This window comes from Cricetulus griseus, chromosome 7, assembly GCF_003668045.3.
Source record: "Cricetulus griseus strain 17A/GY chromosome 7, alternate assembly CriGri-PICRH-1.0, whole genome shotgun sequence".
NCBI classification, from domain to species: Eukaryota; Metazoa; Chordata; class Mammalia; order Rodentia; family Cricetidae; genus Cricetulus; species Cricetulus griseus.
In genome coordinates this window covers 115,114,379-115,132,607 of record NC_048600.1, presented here as the reverse complement: position 1 = coordinate 115,132,607, position 18,229 = coordinate 115,114,379, and the positions used below count along the sequence as shown (strand labels likewise).

The 18,229-nt window shown below is 47.4% G+C and overlaps 1 protein-coding gene across 5 annotated transcripts in view; it reads right to left on the bottom strand.

Annotated features, from left to right (window-relative positions):
- Positions 1 to 332: 332 nt before the first annotated feature.
- The window catches only part of Dcakd (dephospho-CoA kinase domain containing), a 33,147-nt gene continuing 15,250 nt past the window's right edge, over positions 333 to 18,229 (bottom strand). For 3 of the 5 annotated variants that reach the window (XM_027428028.2, XM_027428027.2, XM_027428024.2), the window contains exons 2-5: positions 6,686 to 6,894; positions 6,187 to 6,390; positions 3,652 to 3,739; positions 333 to 1,376 (exon numbers count right to left, since the gene is read on the bottom strand). In XM_027428028.2, the coding sequence (XP_027283829.1) occupies positions 1,085 to 1,376; positions 3,652 to 3,739; positions 6,187 to 6,390; positions 6,686 to 6,797 (696 nt within the window). In that variant the 5' untranslated portion in view covers positions 6,798 to 6,894 and the 3' untranslated portion in view covers positions 333 to 1,084. Of the gene's footprint in view, positions 1,377 to 3,651; positions 3,740 to 6,186; positions 6,391 to 6,685; positions 6,895 to 9,156; positions 9,220 to 13,389; positions 13,682 to 18,229 lie in introns of all 5 variants that reach the window. The other 2 variants (XM_027428025.2, XM_027428026.2) reach the window with 2 other exon arrangements.

Here is an 18,229-nt window from a genome sequence, read left to right as displayed (position 1 = left end):
CTTGGAAATGTGCAGGGAGTTAATGAGCTGCTCTCTGAGGTTTAAGCAGCTCTGTGAAAGGGGACATTAAAAATGGCCGCTGCCGAGCTCACATTAGTCACACTCATTTTTGGCCTTAATAGGCTGCTAGGAACAAGATCCACACATCAGCAGGTCGGCAGACACCGGCAGGGAAGGCCGATGTCTGTACTGGTCTAATTAGGTTGGGTAAGAAAACACAGACCTGTGGGGTGAGAAGATGTGATCTGCCCAGCACCTCCACCGACCTCCCAGAGGTGCAGACCTGGCTGGAGTCTTCTGTGTAGGTCTCCTCAGTATGAGCAGAGGCCAAGTGGGATTTAGCGGACATTTTAGACCAATCCAGTTTATTGAGCACCAGTGGAGAGCAGGCTGCAGTGCACTAGAGCCGAGATGAGTCAGCCCTGCCACCTAGAGGCATACAGTCTAGGAGAAGTCAGTTTCTTGCTGACACCTTCCCAGGGGCAGCCAGGGTAAGGTACTGCAGGGCAGGGAGCATCTGGGGAAGGCACAGAGGTCAGATAGCATGGGGGGGGGGCTGGGAAATACAGAGTGGGGGGCTCCGAGGCAGTGGAGGGGGCTAGGTTGTGAGTAAAGCCCCATCAGAAGCTGATTTCTCCAAAGGGCCCTGCCACGGCCTAGCCATGGCATCCCCCAGAAAGGATTCACACTGCACCCTGGCAAAAGGCTTCAACCCAGGAGACAGTTCTGTTTGAAAACGGCCTTCAGTCCGAAGGATTTTCTGGGGTTCACTGGGGAGTTTGTGGCCATGATATGACAGATGCTCCGAGAAGGCTCAAGCCCAAGAAACTGTTGGCTATATCACTGTAACCATGGGGAGGGCCACAGAGACTGCTGTTTTCTGCCATCGTGGATAGTGTTCTGAGGGGGTTCTAGGGGATGGTGGGGTTCTAGAGAGGGCAGGAAGGGGTACCCGACAGTGGGCTTCTTTTTGCTTTCTGAGTCTGACTGGATATACTCCAGAGCGAGTGTAGTGTTGAGGACATGGTACCTGACTTAGGTCTCTAAGGAGGAGGCCTAAGGCTTGCTGCCTTGGTGTACCTAGCTAGGGAGAAGGGAGGAGGTAACGGGTGAGCAGGTAAAGGAGGCTGGCAATGCCTGCTAGGCCCGTTAGGAACCCGAGCCTCAGTGGCAGGTATTCCATGGATCGTTCCAACTTGGCATGCAGAAGGATGACCTGGCGTCTGGTGAGGCTCCACTCGCCCGAGTTGTCTAGAACGTGGTTGGCCATCCGGGCCTTGTCCTTCAGGGGCAGCTGGGCATTGACCCTTGCCTCTGCGTCCTCACGCTTCAGGCTGTTCCGCTTCATCAGCCGTGCCAGCTGTGTGTCTCGGTCACTAAGGACAAGGCAAAAGTGTTCTGTGGACCCCAGCCTTCCTCTCTGCAGCAAGATTCACAAGTGGGGAGCTAGCCTGGGACACAGACTAGGACAGCATCTTCCCTTAGAAAACTCCCTCTCCTGCCTGCAGCCACAGAGTCATGCTGCCAGGCTGAGACAGGTCCTGGAGAACAGGACTCCAGCCGTATCAACCACCTCAGACTCCCAACAAGAGCAAGAGAGGAGTGGGCTGAAGCAGCCATTTCCCACCATCTAGGTCTTTCTGTCTGTCCATTGGCCTGAGTTTTCCCTGCTATAAAATGGGAAGATTTTTACCACTCAGGCCTTTGTCTGCAACTTGAGAAACAGAACAAAGCCAGACATAAGCACTTCTTCTGTGAAAATTAACCTTATTATATAGAGGCTGTAGCGGGCAGAGAAGACATCCAACTTTAGTCAAGGGATGTCTGTGGCTGAGGAATCTACAAGACAATGGAGCTGGCTGGCAGTTGTTTGGGACTGCACTGTTTGAAAGGTGTGGTACAGAACGGAGAGCCTCCCGGATGTACTGGTGGCAGCACCAACAGCCTTCCTAGGGCTGTGACAGCAAATGCTGGACTCTGTTGATGGCTATGTTCTTCTTTACTCATTTTACAAGTCAATTTTTCTCAAAATCATTAAGGATCACATTTAGGTACAATCATTCTTCAGAAAATGCTCCATGCTGGCTCACAAGGTACAGATCCTTTTGGTGACAAGCAACTAATCTAACCTTCTCCTTTCTGATCCCTACGTATATAGTTTTTTTTGTTTTCAGGTTTTTGGTTTTTTGAGACAAGGTTTCTGTGTGTAGCCCTGGCTGTCCTGGAAGTCACTCCTGGGTTCTATCTTCATCACCACAAAAAAACAAGCAAGGGAGAGACTGAGGTTTTATGTGGGGAAGCACAGCCCTGTGGAGGAACTGAGAGGCTCAAGGGATTCACACTGAGTGACAGCCATGAGAGATCTGGGTAAGGACAGGGTGATGCTCAGGGCACTCAGTGTTCCAGTATACTAGGAGCCTCCCACACATCGATCCCTTGAGAACTACCCTATGCCCAAAATACCTGCAGAGCCAAGGCCCACCTATGTGTCTGCTACACTTGTGACATCTGGGGAGTTTCTGAGAAGCAGAGACACCCTGCAGCCTCGTCTATTCTCTCACCAGCAAGGACTGTGACTCATTTCTTTCGCAGCTTAATTCTCCTGTTTGCCAAACCTGGACTGATTTGCTTACTGCCCTGGGGGATTCTGAGAAGAAAGCTCCTTCCTTAGATTCTTCTGCTACATCCACACAGCTCTCTACCCACGGGTGCTCTCAACGGGTGATCTCCAACACATTCTGCTCTCTATTCATGAGTGCTCCCAGTGGGTAATCTCCAACATATTCTACTCTCTATTCTTGAGTGCTCCCAGTGGGTGATCTCCAACACATTCTGCTCTCTATTCTTGAGTGCTCCCAATGGGTAATCTCCAACATATTCTACTCTCTATTCTTGAGTGCTCCCAATGGGTGATCTCCAACACATTCTGCTCTCTATTCTTGAGTGCTCCCAATGGGTAATCTCCAACATATTCTACTCTCTATTCTTGAGTGCTCCCAATGGGTGATCTCCAACACATTCTGCTCTCTATTCATGAGTGCTCCCAGTGGGTAATCTCCAACATATTCTACTCTCTATTCTTGAGTGCTCCCAATGGGTGATCTCCAACACATCCTGCTCTCTACCCACAGGTACCACCAATGGGTGATCTTGGATATACTATGCTCTCTATTCATGAGTGCTCCCAGTGGATGGTCATGAACATATTTTGTAACTGCCTCCACTTCCGTTTTCCCTCTCTGACTCAGAAGTGTCCCTTTGGCATGAGTACTTCATACTGAAAAGTGACAGAATGAGGCTGTAAACATGGAGTGTTTGGGAAGTTGTGCAGTGCTCTAGGATGAGGGTGGCCAGAGACAAAACCAGACAGTGCAACTGAAGTGTCTCCAGCAGCCAGCAGGGGGAGCCCTTCCCAAACACTATCGAAGCCTGGGACACCCCCACCCTCCCCTGAAACTCATACCTGCCCCAGGTGTATCGGGATCAGGTATGAAAGTTGGTTTGGTTTGTGTAAGCCTGGGTACCACTACCCCAGCTCACTTTGTGCCTTGGCCACCCATGGGAAAAGCGTAAAGGGATGCTTCCCAAGTACATCTTACCCTAGGTGTCCTTTCCAGTGCCCATAGGCCAGGCCATGTGTGTCACACTTACCAGTACACGACCACTGTGTGCTTCATGTACTTGAGCAGCTTCTTGGTCTCAAACAGGAGGGGGATGTCCAGGATCACATAGCGGTACCCTGGGGAGAGGATGGAAAACTCCCAAGTTCAATTCTGCAAGGATACCAGGAAGCATGCTTGTGACCAGCCCGACACAGAGAATGCCCCAGCAGATGGAGCCCTTCCAAGGACAGACATACCCTGAGTGCCAGGCAGTTACAGTGCCATTCAGAGCAGAATGCCGCAGAAAATAACTTCTGGCTGGCTGACCGGGGGGGGGGGGGGGGGGGGACCTTGGAGAAGGACTGGCATTTGCACTAGCTTTGGAAAGCAGGGAAGATGTGGATACTCGGAACGAGAAGGTGGAGGCCAGGAGTTCCGATAAGGACCAGCAGAACCCAGGAGCTGGGAGGTCCTGTGCAGACTAGGTGGGGGTCTGGAGCACAGTACATCAAAGACTAGGTGGTCTGGGTCAACCCTGACCTTCAACCCCAAAAGTTATTTCTAACCTGAGACAAGACATAGTCAAGGTTGTAGGCAACTGGGAAGTTTCTGGGAGATGCTGAGTCCCTTTCTGCCCTATTTCATCTTACACTGGCTCAAAACACCCAAAGCACAGGCCCTTTCCTGGAAGTCAGGTCCAGACATGGATGCCTTTTAAGGAAACCAATACTACCTCTGTGGCTTTCTGTGAGAGACATGTACTATCCCAGAGCAGTGAGGGTGGTTCAGTTAACTGCAGGGCTCCCTCAATGGAGACAGGGCACCTCGGGTCCTCTCCAGTCCAGGCTGGAAGTGGTGATGTGCTCCCACACATGGGTGGGCACGTCCCCGAGAGTTACGTGCACTCCTGTTGCTCCCTGAGCCCCGTGTGGACAAACAAAGATGGAAGGGATAAAAGGCAGCAGCAGGGACAGATGCTGCTCACAGACCTGGGGCCTGGACGGCACCCATTCCAGACACCGTCAACCACAGAACCACACACTAGCTGCCAGGACTGCTGCTCTCGACAACCGGTGGCCCGGTAAGCCTAAGAGAAGCCTTGGTTGATGAGGGCATGGGGTTCCTGAGCTCTGCTAGCACACCCTAGTTTGTAGCGCCCCATGTGACTGCAGGTCCTTAACAAAACTAATCTGTGTAAGGAATGAAAGGAATCCCTGCTTCACAGGGTGATGGGCAAGATTACACGAGCTCTGAATGCACACAACACTGAGCAGCAGCTAAGCCCCTCAGCTAAGTGGCCGCTAAACGATAGGTGTCACTGCTATTGTTCCTGGGAGGAGGGAGGTTGGCATTAAGCCTCTCCACCTCCCATTTCACCCTCTCCAGCTCAAAGACAGAGAAAAAAACTGGATCCTCCCTGGGGCCTCTTATCTCCCTTTCCTGTTCCTCTCCCCTCCCTCCCTCCCCTCTTCCTGTCCTTTCTCCTGGGTCTCTCTTGGGAGCTGGAAGCCAGCTCTATGGTTTACTGGTAAAAGGCTATTCAGCTGTCACATCTCTCCTACTTGATAAGCCCTGAAACTGTCCTGACTCTATTAAGACATCCGCCTGCCTACGCAGAGACCTCCCCAACAGCTGGTGATCTTATCTGACGTTTGATTATACCAACTTTGACAGTTGTATTTGTTATACTCATCAGGGAGAAACCGGGACTGTGGAAGCCACAGCTGTCGTCCCCATTTTTCACCTTATCGAACTGAAAAGAATTTCTGGCTTTTATTTAAGTGGTGGTGGTTGGGGAGGTGGGGAGGCTGGGTGGATGACACAACAGGAGAGCTTTGGAGCTGGTGACATTATCCAATGCTTAATTTCAGAAGGAGGAAGCCACTGGTGCCTCACAGCCCTGCAAATGTACTGAGAGCTGGCCTGGGAGCAAATGTAAAGGGCAGGAATGAAAGGCAGAAGGCTTTGCCAGGCAGGGTGGGCAGAGGGGAGCAGTGGCATAGTGGGTTGGCAGACAGTGGGGGAAGACAAAGGCAGAGTCCAGACTCTTCTTGAAGGAAGAAGAAAGATGACTTTGGCAGAGTGTCTTGGGGACAAATGGCAAAAGGGGTTAGAGCAGCAGGTGCTAGAAGCCAGCTCCAGCCTCTCTAGCACTTTAGGGTAGGTTTGGGTCAACAGCATAGATGCTTCTCGTCATAACCTTTTAGAGAGAAGTACTGTCCCAAGAACGTATTAGGGAGAGGGCTTTTACTCTGTACACAAGAACCTGAGGCATGAAGGATAAAGGGCCTGGCCATGGTTACAGTGGGAAAACTTGAAGACAACCAAAAGGGATCCCATACTCGCCAGGAAATAGTCCCCACACTACGACTGATGGGGGAGCTAGGCCACTAGGCCTTTACTTAGAGGAACAGACTAGAGGCCATATATACCAAAGGCTGGTAGGAAGTCTCCATGCCAATAAATAGTGTGAACTCAGCAGGCCAGATAACCACAACCCTACCTACCCTGGAGTGATTAAAATAGAGAAAGGCTTCAGAAGGAGGTTGTCCGTCCCCTTCAGCTCCCAAGTCTAAAGTCTCACCTCGGAGAAAATACTTGAAGGTCTCCTTCATCATCTCCTTGCGGATCTCAGGGTGGGTGATGGAATTGAGTAGCTGCCGACGGTCAGGCTGGTTAAAGATCAGGTCTCCAAGGACCTTGCGGTCGATGTCACCGTTCTCCAGCAAGACTTCAGTGCCAAAGGCCTGTACAATACGCCGGTGAGCAGGATACCCCGGCTGGACGACTGTGGCATGAAGAGGTTGGGTCAATCCAGAGCCTCCAGCCATCCAGAGTCCAGAAGACCCCAAATGACCACAGGCAAATAAACTGAGGGAATGAGCAAAGCACACAGGACCCCCAGCCAGGGATGGAGCTGAGTTTAGGGAGAAGAATAAGCAGAGAGCCTTAAGGGAAGCAGGAGCAGAGACAGGCAAACCGTTAGGACAGCCTCACTCTCGGAAGGTCCAAGAGGAGGAGGCTGCTGGAAGAAAGGAAGCATAAGGAGGCTGCTGTGTACAACGGGTCCCCTTCCAACTCACCGTGCCGGGCAATGACATCCACATCAATCACAGCACAGCCCAGCTGTTGGAACACCTGGATGACGGAGCTCTTGCCTGAGGCAATGCCTCCCGTTAGGCCCACCAGGAACATCTTCCCAGGAGAGACAGAATACAGGCAGAGTAGGAGCCAGGAAGCACTGGACAGTCAGCACACTTGCCAATCAACTGCTCCACCAGGCTGGAAAAACCTGTTGTCAAGAGACATTCAGGGAGACAGTAGGTTGGGCAGGGCCCAGTCCTGAGCTTGGGGAGCTCTAGGGCTGCTTCTGAGAAGAAATTTCCAGTACTGTGTGTGTCAGAATGGGCTAGACATTAGGGCCTGGTGCATGCTGGTCAAGCGCTGCTCTAATAAGCTATTCCCCAGGGGCTCACTAGTGCATCCTTGCAGCCTTGAACTAGTCACCCTTCTGCTTTCAATGTCCAAGTACCTGGGATTAAATGAAGGTCCATGCCACCATTCCCAGTCTCTTTAAGTCTCATTCTATACCTCTGTTTTTTAGTGTGAGTATACGTATTCTTAGTAGGGCTTGAAATCCACCAGGACCATTTTTGTTAACCCGCTGATTTATTGTCCTAATTACACTTTGCCTGTGTTCACATGGAAATGAGCTTGTCCCTCCTGAACACAAGCAACAGTGGCAGGGAAACAGCCAGTTGGGTGTGACACAGGGTAGCAAGAAAGCAACCTACGGGTTTCCATTGCTTAGCTCATTCTCACGTGGGTCAGGGCACAGAGAGGCAAGTATCAACCACAGACTAAGAGTCGAAATAGAGAGACCTAACTAAAGAATGGCACACCTTATTTTATTTTTTTAAAGATTTCTTTATTATGTATACAGGGTTCTGTCTGCATGTATGCCTGCAGGCCAGAATAGGGCATCAGATCTCATTACAGATGGTTATGAGCCACCATGTGGTTGCTGGGAATTGAACTCAGGACCTCTGGAAGAACAACAAGTGCTCTTAACCTCTGAACCATCTCTCCAGTCCCCAGAATGGCACATTTTAAAAGCTAACCTGAGGATACTGTCACCCCCAGGTAGTCTCCCTTTCAACAAAAGGAAGTTAAGGACAAAGTTCAATTGTATAAAGGAAACAGACCATTCAGCTGAAGCTATGTGGTAAGAGAACGTGGAATCGGTGTCTTGGTCCCCATCTCTGCTGCTGTCCCTCAGGCACAGCTTCTCAACTAGGCATGACAGTACAACCCTATAATCCCAGAATTTAGGACATTAAGGCCAAGAAGACTGAGCTACGTGCTGAGTTCCAGGACAGCCTGAACTACAGAGTGAGACTTTACTTCTAAAAGACAACAAAACCAAACCAAGAAGGGCTGTGGGACCATTGAGATAGCTCAGCAGGTGAAGGTATCTGCCACCAAGCCTGACAACCCGAGTCCAATCCCTGGGGCCAACATGGTGGAAGGAAAGAATAGAGAACTGACATTCTCAAGTTGTCCTCTGACCTCCACACGTGCACACACAAACACTTTTTTTTGTTTTTGTTTTTTGTTTTTCGAGACAGGGTTTCTCTGTGGCTTTGGAGCCTGTCCTGGAACTAGCTCTTGTAGACCAGGCTGGTCTCGAACTCAGAGATCTGCCTCCCTCTGCCTCCCGAGTGCTGGGATTAAAGGCGTGCACCACCACTGGCTGGCCTAAACACTTTTTTAAAAAAAAAATATATATAAGTAATTTAAGACAATAACTACAACAAAACCCACAAAATGGTTCCAATCCGTTTCTGGCAGCTCCTGCCCATGTCATGACTTCTCCACACTCAATGCCAGCAAATCCTGCTGGAAACAACTATGACACTGCCGTATTAAGAACTCAGGGTTTTCCCTGTGTGCTCAGAGTTACCTGATCATACAGAAACACAGCGGTTTAATTACAAAAAAAAGAGTATTTTCCTACTGTCATTCCTTGGCATTTAAATATCATATTAGTGAACCTTTGGAGAATATTACCAAAATGTTTGATTATAAAAATTGCTGTTTGAGTTGTTGTTAACTTGAGTTTCATTTTTAAAAAATATGAAATGAATTTGGGCAGAATTAAGGTAGAATTTCCAACAACTTCTGAAATAGCCCTACACATATCATTTTATACTATGTACTCATGTGAAACAGTGTTCCCAACACTGATGATCAGGAAATTTAAGTATCAATCAACTCTGAAAAACACTGAAGATGACCTACATCCTATAATATCAAATATTCAACCTTGATTTAATTTAATTTTTGCTTAGTGTGGTATACTTCTGTAGCCACACATTCGGGAAAAAGAGGTCAGGACGGTTACAAGTTTGAAGTCAGCCTGGTATACATAGCAAGGCCCTATCTCAAAAGGGCAAGAAAGGGTTGAAGAGATGGCTCCGGGGATAGGAGCAGTTGCTGCTCTTACAGAGGAACCAGGTTTGATTCCTAGAACCAAATGGTGGTTCACAATCACCTGTAACTCCAGTTTGAAGGATTTGACAGTCTCTTCTGGCCTCTGCAGGCACCAGGCACACACCTGGTGAAACAAAACCCACACATCAAAACCAAAACCAAAGAGTTCATGATTTATGTAAAAATAGTGCATCCATTGGTGTGCAAATCTGCTTCCATCATGTATATACCAAACAAGTGTTTTTCACACCTTCATTTCCTTAGTCATCCTGTTGGCCCTTAAAATACATTTCTTGATTATTGCCACTAATACCCATGAACCCAGAGTCACATTCTGGTGAAAAGGGGGTTTGGATAGAAACATTTCAAGTCCTGCTCTAAAGCAATCAAGGTCCATACCGTCCCTCTTTTCCTCAACACCAGCTGAGTGGGAGTGGGACTTGGAAGACCATCTAGCCAAGGTGACCTTAACCCAACTCCACAGAACCGCCCAGACCCCTCCTGAGAATGGAATGAATCCAATCTTTGGAGATGGAGCGTCCTCAGCAATTCTGGTGTACGGCAGTGCTCACAATAGATCCTAGCTCTTCATTTACAGCAGTACATAGTGACGAGCAGAGGAAGGGTCTGCCCAGGCTAGCTTTGAACACACTATATAGCTGAGGATGACCTTGAACTCCTGATCCTCCCAAGTACTGGGATTATAAGTATGTACATGATTCCCAGTGGCTGATTTAATGATTATCATACTGTTTTTGTTTTTGTTTTGTTTTTTTGAGATAGGGTTTCTCTGTGTAATAGCCCTGGCTGTCCTGGGACTTACTCTGGAGACTAGGCTGGCCTTGAACTAACAGATCCACCTGCCTCTGCCTCCCAAGTGCTGGGACTAAACTGTTTTGTTCTACAGAAAGAGAACCAATGACCAAGACACAGATGTAAAGTGCAGGCTCCTGTGGCAACCAAATGAAAAGCCACTCTTTCCAGTGCCTTGGACTTCCATCTGTGGAAACAACCTGACACTTTGCCTTCACAAAGAAGACTGAGGGGACAGAGGTGTTTGGCTGCTGGCTTGAAGAGAATTGATAAGAACCAGCTGTTCCTGCCAGAAAGCCCTGGGTGACTCATTCCCTCACCAACTGTTGACCAAGCTCCTTCCTCTGTGCTTCTCAGCCATGTGCCAGGGACCTCTCAGACAGCCCCAGTTTGCCCTGTGGGGAAAGACAAGACAGACAAGAACAAATGAAAACAGCTGGAAGCAACAGAGTGGGGAGCAGGAACAGTTAGGTGATACTGGCCCTGACCCGGACCAAAAGCCCCTTTGCACTCTAGGTTATCCAAAGATCAGGCTGTGCCAGGAAAGGAAGCTGAACACTGTTCTTTCAAAGCCCAGCAAGGCAGAAAGTAAGACTTATACCAAATTCCTCTAAGTATCACTCAAATTTGTCAATAGTTCCCCCAGCACACATGAATAGCCACTTTTAAAAACTATGTTGCTGTCAGGTGGTGGTGGCACATGCCTTTAGTCCCAGCACTCAGGAGGCAGAGGCAGAGGCAGACAGATCTCTGTGAGTTCGAGACCAACCTAGTCTACAAGAGTTAGTTCCAGGACAGCCTGCAAAACCACACAGAAACCCTGTCTTGAACTACCCCCCCCACCCAAAAACACCCCACAACAACCTATGTTGCCAACCAAGCCATTATTTCCCAGAATCTACCTTACTTCCCCTGTTGAACTACTGCTGAGGCAGAACCTCACAGTTTCCCCTAAGCCTGGCCAAGTCTAAGTCCTCTGCAAACCTGTCTATAGACTGAGTTCCAGAACAGGCAGGACTGTTATACAGAGAAACCCCCGTCTTGAAAAACAAAAACAAACAAAAAATTTCATGCATTGGCCAGGCATGGTGGCTCACATTTTTAATCCCAGCACTTAGGAGGCAGAGATAGGCAGATCTCTATGAGTTCCAGGACAGCTAGAGCTACTTAGTGAGACCCTGTTTCAAACAAACAAACAAAAGTTAATGTACGTCTGTGTATGTGTAGAGGTCAGAGGACAACTTAAAGGCTGGGCATCTCCTACCATGTGGGTTCTGAGGATGAACTCAGGCTGTCATGCTTGGCAGCAAGCACATTACCTGATGGGCCACACTGCTGGCCCAAGGCCCGGCTCTCCTCCTCTGCAGGACTAGAGACTGTTCTCAGCTGGCTTGACTGGAGGAGAGCTAAAGGTTCAGAGAAGGGAAATGGGAAGCTACTGCCAGGAATTCAGCATGGGATTCAGCAGCCAAGGCCGGGCCAGGAGAAAAGCAGGGCTCTGATCCCAGGGGAGCCACATCCAATGCTTCATCCCTTCCCCCCCCCCCCACTTCGTGTCAGGGAAGAGGCACAGATACAAAGAGAAAGGCAAGCAAAGACTTCGAGACAGCAGTGTCTATATCCCAAATCCTCTGTGAGCCCAAAGACCCAAGAGGAGGCTCCATTGTACTGTGCTCTGTAAACAGTGGGTTCTCTCACTGAGCTACTCCAATATGCGCGTCTATCGTTCCCTCTTGGGCCCCAGCAGACCAAAGACAAGGGAAGGACATTTGGGGAGAATTCTCTTGGAACTTCCTCTGGTTTCTTTGGAAAGGAGTGGACTGCCTCATACACCTCTGACAAAAGCCTCGCTGCTGACCTAACGCTACAGGCCAACTCTGCAGCCTTGACACTTGATCAACAGTCCCCACTGAACTAAGATCGTAACTACAGGATCATCTGAGCCTGTCACACACCTGCACAAACCTCCCCTGCCTTCCCGTCCCCTTACAGCCACACACAAATGTCTCTGCAACACCTGTCACTCCCTAGAGCCGCTGCTTCTTTTCCACCTCTAGGCCTCCATGCATGTTGTCCCTGACAACTCTTGCTGTCACTTTATCCCATACCCACTGCTAACTGACCCTATCAAACAAACAAACAAACAGCTCATAGTCTATAGAGTGAGGGTGGAGTACACAGTATGTGATGCCGGGGATTTGCTGTGTTGACCGAGGGACAAGAGAGGTCTCTCTGAGTTAAGGCCTTCAGATGAAGCCTGTCCAACGCCAGATGCCAGACACTAGACACTGCGGCCTGTGTACTCACTCTGCCTTCCATGTACTCATACTTTGTACTTTTGTTTGTGTGACTTTCTGTCTATGGCTATTTCTTTTTTTAATAATTTATTTAACTTTATTTTATGTGCATTGGTATGAAGGTATCAGATTCCCCTGGAACTGGAGTTACAGACAGGAGTGAGCTAACATGTGGGAACTGGGAACTGAACTTGGGTCCTCTGGAAGAGCAGCCAGTGCTCTCAACCGCTGAGTCATTTCCACAGTTCCTAGTATATGACTATTTCTTAAAGATTTAATTTAATTATGAGCATGTAAGTGCATGTGCCTGCAGAGGCCAAGACATTGGATCCCCTTGGAGCTAGAGTTATAAGCAGTTGGGTGCAGGGATTTTAAGTTGCTTAACCTTTCTTTTGACTCAGTTTCTACATATGTAATTTGGAACTAAGGACACCTAGCATTCCACAGAGGGAATGTGTCTTTTGTCTGTGAAACGTGATCTTCCAATGTGGCCCAGGCGACCCTCTAAATTGCAGCAATCCTCTATACCCAAAACTCCTGAACACTGACTTGCAGATGTGTACAACCATGCCCAGTTACAGGAGTCTCTGGTAACTACATATGAATAATTAATGCCCAGGGAAGGAGAAGGGAAAAATCTGGGGGCCGAATTCTCCTGTAAGTAGCAAACCAGAGCCTAGAATTAGTCTCTTGATCAGTATTCTATGCCATGTGAGCATGGTGATCACAAACTGGAGCCCTGCCCCCAACACACCCCACCCCCACCCAAGAGCTGAAGACACCACATGAGGCACTCTTCTGTTGCCCCCAGCCTGCTTGCACCAGGCCGGACCCAGCTGCTCATTAGCGAGCAGCTCACTTCTCAAGGTGTCACACTGGGCATGTCTGGCCAGCTGGCCACTTCTCTCCTTCAATTGCTTTCCAAAAGGGATGTATCCATTTTCCTCCAATGATCAATATAATCATTCATGAAAACGAGTCATTCCTGTCTTGGGACCCAATTATTTTCTTATAGAACCAATGACTAAAAAAATACAGTTTGCCAGTTAACTGTTAAGTGCTACTTTTACACTTTTCCGACTCCTAATTGGTCACTATTGGTGAGGGTTTGTGTTTCAACTGGGAGTCCAAGTTCTCCTCTATGCTGTCCCTTCAAGTCACCCTTCGTCTGAGCTGCCCATTACCTGGAGGGTGTGTCAAGAGGGGGGCAAGCTTTTCCTTCTGCCCATGGCCAACACCAAGTGCAGGAAGGAGGTGGTCTCTTCTCAGAAAAAACCAGCACCCCAAGAAGCATCTATGAATGGCAGGATGTGCACGGACTGGACTGCTATGCAGATATCAATGCAGAAAACGGGCCACCGGGAAGGTCCATCCCAAAAGGCTTTGTGATCAGAAGGACCTTAGGGAATTTCCTTCAACATTCAGAACTTCCCTTTGAGTAATGAACAGGATTCATTATGACTTCCCACAGGAGTCCTGTAAGAATTAAATGACAGGAGAGAGGTCATGGTCCCTCATCTTCCCAATCAGAGTGTGATGTCACAGGCCCACTTGTTTGGGTGACAAGGTAACAGAAGGAGGGAGGAAACGAGGGAGAGTGCCACAGATTGAGTGTGGATGTGACATGACAACTTTCCGGAGGGGTCTCTCCTGCCACCATGGACTCAGATTAGCCCTCAAAACTCCCCAGGACTCCTATCCCATCCGGTGTAAGTCAAGACTTTGCAGAGTCCTTCACAGGCCTCATGGATGCAGGATGCTCCCACTACGTGTTTCCCATCATCCCTCCTCTAAGTAGCCCCCCTGATGGTCACAGAGCTACTTGACCATGGTGAGAACACTGCTAACTCTGCAGCTCCCAGCAAAGAAAGCTCTCCTCTAGGTGGGAAGGCTCAGCAGGTCAAAGGGCTTTGCCGATCACACCTGAATCTAATCAGAGGAATCCTTGGGTAGGAGAACCAACTCCTCAGACTGACTGGCCTCTTGCACACTGGCCCACACCCACACCCACGTTATAAATAAAATTTAAAACCACTAAACACTTATCTCTGCCTCACTGTCATATAAGTAACAGTGTTTATATATAAGTATAAACTTGTACATAAAACAGCATCCTGTGCTGGGCAGTGGTGGCGCACGTCTTTAGTCCCAGGAATCGGGAGGCAGAGGCAGAGGCAGATGGATCTTTGTGAGTTCGAGACCAGCCTGGTCTACAAGAGCTAGTTCCAGGACAGCCTCCAAAGTCACAAAGAAACCCTGTCTCGAAACAAAACAAAACAAAACAAAACAAAAACCTAGCAACCTGCTTTGCTTGCTCTGTGGCCTGCTTTACTTCTCTTCACAGCACTTACTGATCTACCCCCACTCAACACATTACACACCTAGAAACTTACAGCTGTGTAACTCAATGTGGGGATGACAAAATTTGGCAGCAGTAAAAGGATTATGAATGTGCAATGTCCAGCAGGAATAAAAATGAATACAAGGCATTTCTAGTACTCATCCATACTGCAGCACAGAACTTTATTACATCCCTGGTCCTCAACATCCAACATATGGGGCTGGAGGGATGGCTCAGAGGTTAAGAGCACTGTCTGCTTTTCCAGAAGTCCTGAGTTCAATTCCCAGCAACCACATGGTGGCTCACAACCATCCGTTATGAGATCCAGTGCCCTCTTCTGATGTGCAGATATACATGGAAGCAGAATGTTGTATACATAATCTTAAAAAAAAAAATATCCAACATACTCTGATCTCATATGCAGAGTGCATACGTACTACCAAGCAGTATCTGCACACCAGCGTTAGTGCATGCTATCAATGTAATGTTCCTAATGTACACACAGAATGATGGTCTTATAGAAAGTAGCCAAGGACTGGTGATTTAACTCAGTAGAGTGCTTGCTAGCATGCCCGGAGGGCTGAGTGCTATCGCAGCATTAAAATGGAGGGAGATGGTGGCCAGATGTTCAAGGTTGGGCCACTGAAAATGGCTTACTGTGTTAACGCACTTGCTGCCAAGCCTGATGACCCTGGTTCTATCCCCAAGACCTACAAGGTGGATGGAGAGAACTACCTCTGCCTCTGCAGGTGATCCTCTGACCTGTCTCAAAATAAACAAATGATAAACCCTGAAAAACATTGAAAATGTTCTACATTCTGCAGGTATTTCAAGTATTTAGCCCAGATGTAAAGCTTTTTATTAGATTTATGCATTCTGTATGTGTTTGCATGCCACATATGTCTTAGTGTCCAGAGGTCAGAAGGCAGCTTCTCTGGAACTGGAGTCACATGTGCTTGTGAAACACCCTGGGGGAGACAAGACTCAAACACGAATTTTCTGTAAGAGCAACAAGTATTCTTAACTGCTGAACCATCTCTCTGGCCAAGATTTAATTTTAAAAAGTTTTAAAGTCACCTGTATCTCATTAGCATGCAAATTTGTTTTCATTTCATTTGTAACCATTTCAACAAATGGTTAAATTATATGTATATCAAGGAACTGCTTTTTTTTGGGGGGGGTTAGAAACAGGGTCTCTCTGTGTAGCTTTGGAGCCTATCCTGGCACTTGCTCTGGAGACCAGGCTGTTCTGGAACTCACAGAGATCTGCCTGCCTCTGCCTCCCGAGTGCTGGGATTAAAGGCGGGCGCCACCAACACCCGCTGGAACTGCTTTAAAATAGTTTTGCTTTTATGTGTATTACTGTTTTGCCTTCATATATGTTATGTACATGTGCTTTAATCTCTTAGAAGCCAGCACTGGATCTCATGGGACTGGAGGTACAGTTAAAGCTGCCTGATGTGTGTTCTGGGAACTAAAGCCATGTTCTCTGCAAAAACATCACTTGATGGCAAGTCCAGCTCCTGGTTTTGCTGTTTTTGTTTTGTTTAAGAGAATCTGGAAGGAATCTAGGACCCTATCAGCTCAACACTACAACAAGCCTGCCCAGCTTCTATTTATCAGCCTTATCTCTAACCTTTCACCCATCTCTCCAGATCTATCCCAGCATAGTTGTCACTCAAAAGTCAGTGTTTTCCCATTCGTAACCCATTGTTGCCCAGGAAATGTTTACATTTTATTGTGTGCAAGTGTCATACCTGCTGCGGCATGTACATGGAGGGCACTAAGACTACTGGTGGGGGTCCGCTTCCTCCTTCCACCACTCGGACCCCGGAGACTGAACTAAGGTTGTTAGACTTGATAAGCCAGCTCTCCAATTCTCTCTCTGTTTTTTTTTTTTTTTGGTTTTTCCAAGACAGGGTTTCTCTGTATTGTTTTGGAGGCTGTCCTGGAACTCCATTTGTAGACCAGGCTGGCCTTGAACTCACAGAGGTCCGCCTGCCTCTGCCTCCCAAGTGATGGGATTAAAGGTGTGTGCCAATACTCATTAAAAAAAAAAGATTTATTTATTTATTTATTTATGTGCACAGTGTTCTGCCTGCAGGCCAGAAGAGGGCACCAGATCTCATAATGGATGGTTGTGAGCCACCATGTGGTTGCTGGGAATTGAACTCAGAACATCTGGAAAAGCAGTCAGTGCTCTTAACCTCTGAGCCATCTCTCCAATCCTCATTTTAATATTTATTTAAATTATTTAATATTTATTATTTAATATCATTTATTATTTATCTAATATTTAATATTTATTTCCTTTTTATGTGTAGACTCTGTAAGTACAATATGCCATGTGTGTGCAGGTCCCCAGGAAGTACAGAAGGTATCAATTCTCCCCTTATTTTTAATTTGAAATGTTGCCATTTATTAAAGACGTGAACAAATGTGTATGCTAAGGAGATGGGTGTGCTTGCTTACTTTTACGTAATTAACCTTGCCTGATACGCAGGACACAAGAATCATTTTTCCAAGTTGACTGATACCTTCATTTTATGATCACCAACGCTGAGCCAGATATGACAGCATACAGCTGAAATTCCAGAACACATGACAGGTAGGAAAGTGACAGAAGGGAAAACAAATCCAAAGACACTATCAATGCTGAAACTACCAACTCCTTCCCATCAACACACAGCACAAAATGGCAGAAGTATGCATAACATCATTTTATTTGTTTGTTTATTTGAGGCAGGGTTTCAATATGTGGCCCTATCTGTCCTGGAACTTAGTATGTAGACCAGGCTGGCTCCAAACTCCACCTGCCTCTGCCTAAATGCTGGGATTAAAGGCCTGCACTACCAGACCTGGCCATTTTTCTCCCCCCACTCCCCACCCCCCACAATGGGTTTTTGAGATAGGATTTCTCTGTTTAACAGCACTGGCTGTCCTGGAACTCACTTTGTTTTGTTTTTCGTTTTTTTCGAGACAGGGTTTCTCTGTAGCTTTGGAAGCTGTCCTGGAACTCACTCTTATAGACCAGGCTGGCCTCGAACTCACAGAGATCCACCTGCCTCTGCCTCTCGAGTGCTGGGATTAAAGGCATGTGCCACCAATGCCCAGCCCAAAGATTTCTAAATAAGCAATTTTCCACTCTATTCTTCCAAGTTAACTTTTAAAGTAAAACTTTCCATTTATCTTGTAACATTAGATGTTACAATTTCTTTCTCCTTGAGGAGACATACATTGAGTTCTTTGATAGTATCTTATAAGTAAGTTTTGGAAGGCCTAAGTCATAATGAAAAACATTAACAAAGTTAGAGGTCTACTCAGTCAAAACGACAGCTTCTTCTTTCTGCTTAAACCTCACCCTAAGAACAACCTTAAGCCTGCATATAGTAACATACATTTGTATCACAGTCCAAGTCTTTGCAAAAGTTTGTAAACAAATGGTCCTTAAAGGCATAGCTTCTGATGAGGTTATTGCCTTCGGTAGGATATACTGAGATTTCTTTTTAGCTCCAAATGCCTATGGGAACATGAAGTCAGTCAGTCATATGTTCACTGCCACTATAAATCCAACATCCCACACATCAGTTGCTCCGTACCATCTGCATGGGTACCAAAACAATCTTTTTTCACTTTGAACTTTCATTTGTGGTAAATACATACAGTTTCTTCTCCTGTGACCT